The following is a 12408-nucleotide window of genomic DNA, read 5'->3' on the forward strand; positions in this document are numbered from 1 at the left end:
GTACATCTTCTTATTTTGATGAATTGATGACTTGTTGTTGGAAAGTTTTATTTTATAATAAGTAATAACGGAGTTTTTTTAATAGTCTTATAATAATGTAAATTGCTTACTAAATAATTTAACTTCATTGTTTTAAATGATTTCCTTCAATATAAATTAACAAAATAATGTTTTTAAAATTGTTTAAAATTATGATTGTTAATTGAAAAAATTTTTTAAAAATTTAATTAAAAAAATTTTAAATTTAATTTTTAAAAAATTGTTAATTATGTTTTAACATTAAACTACCATTTAATCATTTTTTTTAAATAAATATTTTTTGTCTCGTTTAAATTACTCGTACTTGTCACACTGTATGATTATATTGCCTTTTTTTCTATACAATTTATTGATTTTTTTTTAAATATATAAGTTGAGTTAATAGGTTGTCACCTATTTTTTTTAATCTTACATTCTTATGTATGTAATAATATGTGTTAATCATGTCAATGGCCAAATATAATAAAATAAATCAATAAAAAAATGCTAATTTCCATTAAATATTGTATTATTTTGAATGCGAAATTTTAAACTTGTGGGGAATTTGCGGGGAATTTGACATTTTGCATTCCCCGATTCGGGGATTTTGAACATTCGGTGCGGGTATTTTAGAACATAAGCATTGGCAACCCAGTTCCCATGTGATGCGGAGAAGCGCCCTGAAAGAGTGTACTCGTCTTTCCAGAAACATTTCCGTAGCGCTGCAGTATCTCGGTAGGCGGAATAGTTGTCGATAAGCATTATTGTAAGCGAGTTTTAGCTTGTGCCATTGGGATGCAGCGTAATCCACCCGCAATTCTGACGTGTACAGCGAAGTGCAGAATGCGTTGAATAGTATATTTTTCACATTTGTACTGCAAAAGTGAAAACGCTTTGACAGCATACCTGCTTTAACGGATATCGCTCTTCTTTGCCTTTCCATATCCTCGATTTCTTTCAGGTCGTCTGTGATAATGTCCCAGATATTTGATGCTACGACTAACATCCATTTTCCTTCTTTCTATTCCGGCCATTTCCTAACAAACTATTAGTACTTTCATAATATATCGGAACACGTGTTCATGCAGCTGCGTTTATCCTGTTACTATACAAAGACGAAATGCGAAAACATTTGGTTGCCACCGGCTTCAGACGGTCGATAGCTGTTGGGACTCTTGTGCGATATTTACATAAAAAGGGTGACAGTACCAATCTCGGGAACCACTCGGGAACGTTCCGAAAGTAAATATACTTCATGTTTTTTTAGTAAAATGTGAAATAATAATTTAATTATATAATGATTTGAACTGCGATCTCTGGTCGTTAAGGCGAATATTTTAAATTGAGCCGCTATCAATAACAACCCTTACGTAGATGGCGATAAGGTTTAAATTCCGGCTTCACACCATCCACCTGTTTTGATTTATGCAAGAAAAAAATATGGCCAAAAAGTGCCTTTTATTTTATTTTGTGGATGTTCAGGCATAATTTTTTTTTTCATTTTATTTTAATTTGCCACATTATAAAATAAAATTATAACCGAAAATGGGCTCGTAAGTAGGAGATTTTGAACTTTAAAGCAGTTTTCATAGGCCTTATACATTATTTTTTTCTGGGCTTATAAAAAGACTTATCTAAAAAATACTCGATTATTTCAAAGGCCAAGATGTATTCTACTCGCAGTATTTAATTAAAGCATCTGAAACTTTTCTAGGCAACCAAATTTTCAAACCAAAAACACATGATTTTGCATTACTACGTATGGCATCGCCTTAATTCAATACGAAGATAAAAACCATATTTATTTTAATATTTGTGAAGTCATGTTTTAACTCGCCGATTTGCATTTGTTCTGTCTGTATATTTGCTTGCACGTTCCGTTCCTGTTTCCAGATGGTGTCCATTTTTTTTCAGAACAGATTATTTTTCAAATTTTATTAGATTTTCTTATTCGCATTTCTTCTATAATATTATGGTACCTACCAGCATGAAGAAAGTTTGAAAAAAGAATCGCCAATGAGACGTATGACGAATAGTGACGTTAATTTGGAAAACTTTTAAAAATTCCTATTTCAAAATATATATATTATTTTTAAATAAAATATATGTTTAATAATTAAGTAGGTAGGTATTTAAGTACCTACCTACAAATCTTGTGATTTCAAAGGAAATTTCGGTTTTGGTTTATTAAATTAGAGAAAATTAAAAACATACTTTTTTGGATCCGAGATCTACTGTTCAAAGAAGTTCTTACTAGTTTGTAATGGAAAAAAATACACTTTCTTTGGGATCAATGAGCCCGTTCATTTTTATAATGTGCGGGTTCACCTGGTGAACTTTATATAATGTATCGATAAGTACATACAAAAGAGCCACGTTTTACTATGTCGTATTGATTATTTTTCAATGACAATGGATACCACACCTTCACATTATGCAAAATGAAATTAATCATCACTATTTATGCCGCACCACGTTTTTCTGACAAGAAAATCAATGAATTCAAGAATAAAAACAATTTCCTTGGGCTTTTGTACAACGAATAGACATTTTCAAAATTGGATCAGGATCTCGATTATTGACACTCTAACAACGAGTGGTTCGATCCACTCGTTGTTCGAGTAGAATGACTTTTGGCGTTTGACGTACGTAACTATTAACCTTCGACGAGACTCGAGAATAAGAATGTCGACCAATATATGTACTTTCGACGGCGATTGCGAGCGGCCTGATTGGAGAATCGATACCCCGATCAGAATGATGAACGGAGAAAAAAAATAATTGCTAATTTATTAAGAATCTCTTCAAATTATTGGAAATCCGGTTAAAAACCAGCATTCGTCATCATTACATCCCTAGCGCCATCTCTTGCGAAGTGGAAAAGTGTAATTAATAAACAATAAATTATATTATTTCATAAGCAACACCTTTATGATAGAGAATTATTACCTATAAATAAAACTAATGCAATTTTTTAACCTACGTTATCAAGGTTATCATAATAAGTACCATTTAACCATTTCTTACGATTAAAAAAATAACTCAACATTCAGAAAACAATCAAATGCGTTTTCCCCACAAATCGATAAATTTATGCACAGATTCCGATTGCTTTTGGTGCAACAACCGATACTTATATTACATCGCAATAGTGACTGACATTTGACATTCCCAAATAAATTGGATACGAAAAACCTGCATATATTTTATTTATATTAGATAAAATTGGAAAAGTCCTATCGATAGTCGTCGACGCATGACTGGCAGTTGGATGAATTGATTTAAGGCGATGTACTACGTCGTGTAATATTTTAAATTGAGCCGCTATCAACAACAACCCTTACGTAGATGGCGATAAGGTTTAAATTCCCGCTTAACACCATCCGCCTGTTTTCATTTATGCAAGAAAAAAACATGGCCAAAAAGTGCCTTTTATTTTATTTTGTGGATGTTCAGGCATAAATATTTAATTTTTTTTCGATCATTTTATAAATAACTTAATTTGCCACATTATACAATAAAATCATAACCGAAAATGGGTTTGCAAGTAGGAGATTTTATGCAGTTTTCATAAGCCTATACATTATTTTTTTCTGGGCTTATAAAAAGACATATAAAAAATACTCGATTATTTCAAAGGTCAAGATGTATTCTACTCGCAGTATTTAATTAAAGCATCTGAAACATTTCTAGGCGACCAAATTTTCAAACCAAAAACACATGATTTTGCATTACTACGTATGGCATCGCCTTAAATACTTCGTTTTAAAGAGATCTATTTGAATTTTACTTTTGTTTTTGGGAATGAATGAATGAAAATCTTGGAATTGGCAACTAACCCACTTCCCGACATCCGATCCAGCTGAATAAAAACCATAATTTTGATTACTCCGACATGACAGCCTGCAACAGCAGCACCGCTCATGCTCTTTGGCGGGATAAAAATGTACCACCAAACTTGGCTACCATCGTGACTCGAAGCTCTCAGTCGTAGTCAATTAAAAACTATGTAATTGATATTATTGGTCGAATTAGCTCAGTGGTCAGAGAGCTTCTCGGGCGAGGAAGAGGTCCTCGGTTCAATTCCTAGATGTGACTGAATCTTTTTCTGTCTTTCCTGTTTCAAGTCTTTCGTTTGCGAGTCGTTAATATTGTCCTCAATAATTAGAAATTATATGCTATTGCCTAGGCGATAAGTTCAATTATTGATAACTTTAGTGATAGCTTAAGCAATAACTTAAGGACTTAAACATCAATGATTACTTCATTGATAGTCATAAGCGATAAGTTAACTCGGAGAGATAACATAGGCTATAACTAGAGTGAGAAAATTTAGCTAAAACTTAACTGAAATGCAAATTTAATGTATTGTAAATAATCAAAAAATTAATTGATATTTAATGCCAAATTCTATACGGCAACACTTAACCTTATAATAAACTTGACAAAAAGATAATTCGGTATGGCAACATTTTACCTTATAATAATTGACAAACAGTTAATTCGGTATAGCAACACTTTACCTTATAATAAACTTGCCAAAAAGTTAATTCGGTATGGCAAAACTTTACCTTAATAAACTTGACAAAAAGTTAATTCGGTATGGCAACACTTTTCTTTATAATAAACTTGAACAAAAGCGCCCTTGAGGTGTTTTTGCACAAAAACGGCGCTATACAAGTCATCCAAGTATTATTATTATTAAAAGTTAATTCGGTATGGCAACACTTTTATTTATAATAAACTTGACTAAAAGTTAATTCGGTATAGCAAAACTTTACCTTATAATAAACTTGACAAAAAGTTGATATAGTACAACCTGCCCAATTTGGTAATACTACATTGGCTAGGACACAAATTAGACGAAAGAAATACAATTCGTGTTTGGCGAAATGTAATTATAATTATCCAATCTTAATTCGATTAACGCTACGTTTTACCAGTTTTCTCGAAAACACGTCCGATCTATAAAAAAATAATTGAAGGAAATCGAAAAATAATGGTAAGAAAATTTTACCAACAAAAACGCTACTTTTCTCGACATCCGTCTTACTTAATAGATTGTTAGGCGCCGGTTCAGCGTTTGTTACAGTTAAGGTTTCTTTGAGTTCGGTTTAAGGCTGTTCTAACTGTACCCACGCCGCGCCGTGGTAATAAATTAAGTTTTTCATACAGAGACCTAGTAGAAATACAAGACGTATAGTTTCATTTCGTACCAACTTTGCCTCTAACTCGTCCATAAAGAGACCTGGTAGAAAAACAAGAAGAATAGATCCATTTCGTACCAACTTTGCCTTTAACTCGTCTATACAGAGATCTGGTAGAAAAACAAGAAGAATAGATCCATTTCGTACCAACTTTACATTTAACTCGACCATACAGAGAACTGGTAGGAAAACAAGAAGAATAGATCCATTTCGAACCAACTTTGCCTCTAACTCGTCCATACAGAGATCTGGTAGAAGAACAAGAATAGATCCATTTCGTACTAACTTTTTTTTTATTTGGAACAAATTTTTACATTTTAAAATTTTCCAGTAATGTTGGCCTCACTGGGTAGCTTGCCCGTGCTGAGGCTTTTGCCTCTTTGCCACTTTGCCTCTAGCTCGTCCATACAGAGCCTTGGTAGTAAATATTGTTCGATGGACATTTTTAAATCACGATTACTGAAATACAAAGTTCAAATTAATGAACTCTTACTATAAATCTAGTCTGTTATTTTACTATTACGTGAATATTTGTACTTTTATTGTATTACATTTTTTTAAAGAAAGACAAACACTTCTGGGTTACGAATAACCTGACAATATTTGAAAATCTCCTACTACCACCACAGTAAGCGGAAAATGTTGCTTGTGTTGTGATGGAGGACTTAGCCAGCCGATGAAATGAATACACTACGCCTGGGTGGGACCCAAATGCTATGCCAACTCAGCCACTGACCGGTCGTACATATTGTACATTATTGTACTTGTAATATCAGTTTTGTTCCTACTTTATAATGATTAGGTAAATACAATCATTATTATTATTTCCAACTTAATACAGAGGATATCCTCCTTTGTACACTGTACAATTGAGTTCATGAATCAATTTTAGGTAAAAAAAACCTTTAATGTCGTATAAATAAATAAATAAGTAAGGAGGATTATGAATAGGTACTCTTTCTGTTATTTTTATGTGTGGTATGTGAGAAAGAGGGAGAGGTCACAACTCACAGCAGAGCTATGAGCGGTATACCTATAAAATGTCTTGGTTCGACCATACTAGAAGCAGGTTGTGGGCGGACAACTTATTAATTATTATTCATATTATGTTATACTTCTGGTGGACACCTCTGTGATTTTTTTATTTGAAGGCAGTTTATTTTTTCCTTCTATTAAATTATATCGTCCGGACAGCGCGCGGCGAGAGTATGAGGCATATAAACTAGGCAACTAGCAAACAAATAATAAATTAGCATAATAGATAATACGGAGGGATAAGAACGGGTTAGTAGAAAACGTTACTCATAATCACGCGCATGCGTGCTGCGTATACCGGCCGTAATACGGAAATATTAATGGTCGACATTTTTTTAAACCGCCCGACCCCCAGGAATAAGGACGTATTACGATCGTATTAAGACGGAGATAGCGGACATTGTTAACAATATGGTTGATTTGACAAATGTCGATCAGTAGCGCAATAAAACCCATTTGCAGCACTATCAAAGGAATATTTTATATACAATCGAAATATCAGTTAACCAGAGCAAATACTGAACGCATAATCGTATTGATTAAATTAAAAAAGACCCGGTCAATGACATAGCAAATATCATCTAAAGAAACGTTAAATTAACAACTAAACGCGAAATGCGATTGGAACAAAGTGGTGCCAGTCTAGGGTTGCCATCCGTCCCGATATATCGGGACTTTTTTACACCTTTATTGAGCTATCTGTCCCGACGTCCCGACAAAAGCCTTAAATGTCCCGATTGAAATTACGCAATGCAAATGTCTCAATTGAGAGTGCGTCCCATAGCCCGTACGTGCCGTGAAGTTCCGTTGGACGGGCGCAGGCGGCCGGTGGGTGACGAGAGCGCCGCTTCGCCGCTAGTTAGTCGCTCTTTGAAGCCAGCCGTATAGAACGATTGTTTTGATTTTGAACCGCGCAGTGTGTGAGTTTATTCATTTATTTACGAAAATGTCTGCAGTAAGAAAGAGGAAGTGCCATTTTTTGGACGACTATACGAAAGAGTGGAGTTTTATAAAGAAATGACGTACGAAAGAAGAAGCGTTCTGTGTTACAGTTTTATATCAATTACTCATGGAGGTAAGGCTGACGTAAAGCACCACATTTCTACGACCAATCTGTTGTAGCTACATCAAGGCCTATATCCGGATTTATGATTAAAGAAGATACTCAAGAAGAATTGCTTATTGCGGCGGAACTAACGACAGCTTATAAAGTTGTCAAACATCATCAATCTTTCAGTTCACTTGACTGTAACGTAAAACTGAATGCTACAATGTATCCCAACTCTAAAATCGCAGCAAAACAGTCCACAGCAAGAACCAAGGCTACAGCAATTGTTAAAAATATTCTCGCTCCACATTCTGTGTCACAAATAAAAGAAAAATTGCAAGAAGTTTCGTATTATGGAATAGGCACCGACGCGACGCGTCCCACAAAGCTGAAAAGATGTTTCCTTTACTTATTCAATATTTCACTGAAAACGATGGTATCCAACAGAAGCTATTGAAGTTTGATTCTTTAAAATATGAAACATCGGACACTATTTCCAAATATTGTCTCGACACTTTAAGACAATTGCATATTCCACTAGATAAGCTGATTGCTTTTTGTGGTGACAATACTAATACCAACTTCGGAGGGCTTGAAAGACGCGGTCGGTGCAATGTTTTTCATAAAATAAAAGAAGATTTGGAAAAACCTATAGAAGGAATTGGATGTTCAGCCCATATTCTGCACAATACTATATCAACCGCTGCTGGAATCTTGTCTGTGGATGTCGAAGTTATCGTCCTCAAAATATTTAATTATTTTTCAATATACACTGTTAGGACGGAGAAGCTGAAAGGGTTCTGTTCGTATGTTTGTATTAATCATCAGACTCTTTTGTCACACTCAAGAACAATAATTGGTTATCATTAATGCCCGCGGTTGAAAGAATCCTGAAACTATGGACACCACTCAAAAGTTTTTTTGATTCGGAAGAAAATCCAACTAGAATTATTACAGATTTCTTTAAAAGTCCGATCAGTGAAATTTATTTCCTCTTTCTGCATTCTAACTTGAGTTTGTTTCAAAATAATATAAAAAGCGTTGAAAAGAACAAGGTGTCTATAGTTGAAATCAGAAAAATATTAAACGAAACGCATTACACCCTGATTGAAAGGAAATCTGCCAAATTTATTGGCATGCAAACCAAAATCCAAATGAACAAACTTAAAAATAAGAATCCAACTCCTGAAACAACAGTTTTGGTTTCAAGATTTGAAGAGGAAGCTGTAACATTTTATAATACAGCTTCCGAGTATCTGAAAAAGTGGTCTGTTTCGTTGATAAATATGAAGTGTTCGATTGGATGACACTATCTGAAATCCCAGAATAGGAAAAAATCGAAAACACTATTTTATACCTGAATAGTAATGGTGTGAAGACTTTCAGCGATAATCTCTTTGACCAACATAATTATCTTAAGAGCTTTCTAGAGGCTAAGCTTGGTTCGGAAGAATGGAATTCGATCGATTCGGTTGCAGAGAAGTGGCTTTACTTTTTCAAAGAAACTGAAAATCCGGAAAGAAAATGCCTTCTTTTGAAATTATGCGAGTTATTTTCTATTTCTGCTCACAACGCCATAGTAGAAAGAGTTTTTTCATTAATGTCGGCCCAGTGGACTCATGAACGAAATCGCCTGCTCCCAGAGACTGTGGAGTCGATTTTACAGTGTCAAGAGTTAAGAGTTAAGACAATTATAACATGACTTGAGTTCTACAATTATGTTAAAAGGTACCCAGAATTGTTGAGAAAAGCGAAATCTTCTTAAAACTATGGCCAGCCAAGTACTTCTGCTAGTACCAATTAAAGTAACCTATAAAACAAACATATTTACTTACTTATTATAAATAAAGAAATTGTTTAAGTTTTACAAAATTTTTATTTGCTCCATCCTGAAACGTCCCGACGAGACCCTGGCCGAATATGGTAACCCTATGCCAGTCTAAAAAAATCTTGCATGAATATTATTATGGGTAAAGGTTTTAACCCGAGCAGTATACGGCCCTCTTCGCCGTATAGCTATACCAATGCTGCAGGGGCATATTAGAGGATCTTTTTAAGTAAGACTGAAAGTGTATAAAATCACTGTTAGCAGTGACGGTTTTCTATATTTTCTATGAGGTGCGTTTATGCACTGAAGTCCCATAAAAAAACGATAAGCGTGTAGTATAATTTTAACGTATCGTATAAGTTTCAAACATCGCACCATTCAAATTATATGTTAAAAAATCCACCCGTCCGAATTATATTGCCCAACAGCGAGTCCGAAATGAATTCTATACTATGTGCATTATGAATGTTAGCGACTATGGGACTTTAAATTCTAAGAAATAGATGATATAAGAAATTTTAACATATCGTATAAGTTTAAACATCGTAACATTCAAATTCTATGTTAAAAAATCCACCTGTCCGAATTATATTGCCCAACAGCGAGTCCGAAATGAATTCTATATGTGCATTATGAATGTTAGCGACTATGGGACTTTAAATTCTAAGAAACAGATCATACGAAACATAGTAGTAGACGTGCAAACCTTGGGTTTTTACTAGGTGACCGTGTTATTAAAGTAGATGTTACTTTTCATATAAAAATTATCAGTTTCTTTGGTAAATTGTAATTTAAAACTAGTTTTTAAATACGCATTATTTATATTTTTTAGCCTACGAATGAATTTCATTTTTTGCAATTAGTATTACTCTGATGATATTCCTTTAAATCCATGGAAAAATGTACGTAACATCGATTATACCAACACATGATTTTTTCATACATCGAAGGGAATTTTTTCTCCCGCTTGTAATCTCCAATTGAACTACCAATGAGATTAGCCACGAACCGCCACTGAAGTTTAGAAAAATAAAAATCAGAAATCTGATTGTTTGAGGCAGCTTAACATCAGAAACGGTGAAATCTGGCGTCGTAAAATGTACTATGCAAAGAGTTTTCCAGTGTAATGGATAATCCTAGTGAAGAACCATTATTCCTAATCGTTATTTGTTTACCAGATTTGAATAGCTAGGTTACTCGCCACCCTTTTCAACACATCTTCTTCTTCTCACCGTTACCTTTACAAAAATATGAAACGATGGACTCACCTCAGCGCGAGCACTTCTACATTAACCATCCGTTTGAGAATGCTGACATCAGTAAGTTCAGCGCCCCTGCAACAATAAAGAATAAATATTACAATAACAATTAATTAACTTAATCCAGTGTTGAACAACCTTTTTACCGGAAGGGACACTAACCATAGTCTGAGAGCCGCACAAGCGGAGTACAAGGCATTATTTTTCGTGGCGGGTGGGAATTGGGAATTTCAACGAAAATCAAGCAGTCATGTTACCGAGATTGTTAATTTCATTTATTTAAAATTAACCCCAAACAGGAGGCCCTGAGGAAAATAATCTCTCTCAGGGCCTAAGTCGTCTTTGTGGATGTTGTGTGGAGGGTCTTTTTGAGGAAAGGAAGGAGAGTAAGTTCTGGGAAGGTAATGAGTATGAGGATTGGGTAAGAATCTAGGGATCAGTGTGTCCAGGAGTGACAGACGTATGAATATGTCCCTCATTCAGCGGTGCAAGGCGATGGGTCAAGAGACCTGTTGGAGAGTTCAAAGGGTCTCCCCAAACCAGCCTCTCTGAGCTGGCACGCCACGCAGCTGAGGGCAGGCTCATCCTGAACACACCTCACCCCATGAACCCGGGCACCCCTGCTTAGTCACCAAACGTAGCAAACCACTTAGGTGACCTATGGCAGAGGTGGTAGAGGTGCAAGCGGTACCCAAACCTGCCTCCCAAATTGAAATACTGAGTGAAATTTTTCAATTAATTTTTTTTAAATGTAGGACGTAGGGTAACTACATATGGTATAGTGGGTATAGATTTAAAATGATTTTTCTACGCTTTTTTAAAGCCACTCTTAACCGGCACCGGTAGTTAGTCGGAAAACACGACAACCGCGTGCCCAACATTTGTACACGGTTAGCATATGTCACATGAAAACAAGTGGTTTCTATGACTCTTTCTTGAGTTCGAAAGATCGTGTGTGGAACGATTAGCCGGCCTCTGGGTTGCTCCCTACTACAACATGGGTATATTCAAGAACCATGTTCACTAATTCCTCTCCTCAAAGATACCCTAAACACAACATCCACAAAGATGACATAATAATTGTCAACAGAGCCTCCTGTGTTAAAAAAAAACCTAGAAAAGAACACATTCGGGGTAAAGTACGTAATGGGAAGTAAATAAAAATACATACTAACCTCAAAAGAGATAGAGAACACAGAGAAAAGAATACACTATATTATAAATACGTGTACTGAGTAATTACCATCCAACAACCTACGGAAATACATTTCAATGTTTACAAATTAATAAAAACAATAATAGGTCATAAATTCATTGTTAAAACTGGGCCACAGTCATTTCTGACTCACCGTTAGTGGATAATAATGAAGAAATCTCATAATTAAAACGGTAGGTGTTACGACAGTGGCTGTACAAGTCGTATATGTGATAGGTTCGCACGACAACAATCATAACAATAAACACAGGTAAAGTTATTATAATGTTATATCTCGCCCACAGATGGCGTGTGAATCTGTTGAAACGTAATTTCAAAATTACCACACTAAAATAATAAGTGCTTTTGTTAAGATAATCGCAATTAGGATTTCTTGGATATTTAAAAGATAAATGTAACAGAAAACGAATCAAAGGATGATTTTTTTGTGTTAACTCTACACAGGAATGCTAGGAGGGACTTTTTGAGGAAAGAAAGTGAACCTTTACTAAACGGAGAAAAAATGAGTATGCTAATTTATTAAAAATCTCTAACTTGGTAAATAGCTGACGTGTATCCGGTGTTGCTGGGGGTTAACCTTAGGAGATAGACATATACCATCTTGGACATTTCTGTAGGCCTTTTTAAGATATACAATTCCGTAGTATATCATTTTGATGGATCTCATAAGGTTTAGCCAGTGTTAGCAATGTAAGCGCGCGAAAATATTTTTTTACGACTTGATTAAAACATCGACTTTTCTCTGCTTTCTAAAAATATAATATGCATGTATTGAATATATAAACCTTCCGGAAAAA

General features: G+C 34.8%; 1 protein-coding gene across 3 annotated transcripts in view; it reads right to left on the minus strand.

Moving 5' to 3' along the window:
• LOC149410720 (uncharacterized) overlaps positions 1-12408 on the minus strand; it is a 132136-nt gene that overhangs the window by 64087 nt on the left and 55641 nt on the right. For all 3 annotated transcript variants that reach the window (XM_089648395.1, XM_089648394.1, XM_089648393.1), the window contains exon 2: positions 10405-10470. In XM_089648395.1, coding sequence (XP_089504521.1) covers positions 10405-10470 — 66 coding nt within the window. The remainder of the gene's footprint in view (positions 1-10404; positions 10471-12408) is intronic.

Source organism: Hesperophylax consimilis, chromosome 27, assembly GCF_061612785.1.
Source record: "Hesperophylax consimilis isolate HC1 chromosome 27, BYU_Hcon_1.0, whole genome shotgun sequence".
In the NCBI taxonomy this organism is placed as follows: domain Eukaryota; kingdom Metazoa; phylum Arthropoda; class Insecta; order Trichoptera; family Limnephilidae; genus Hesperophylax; species Hesperophylax consimilis.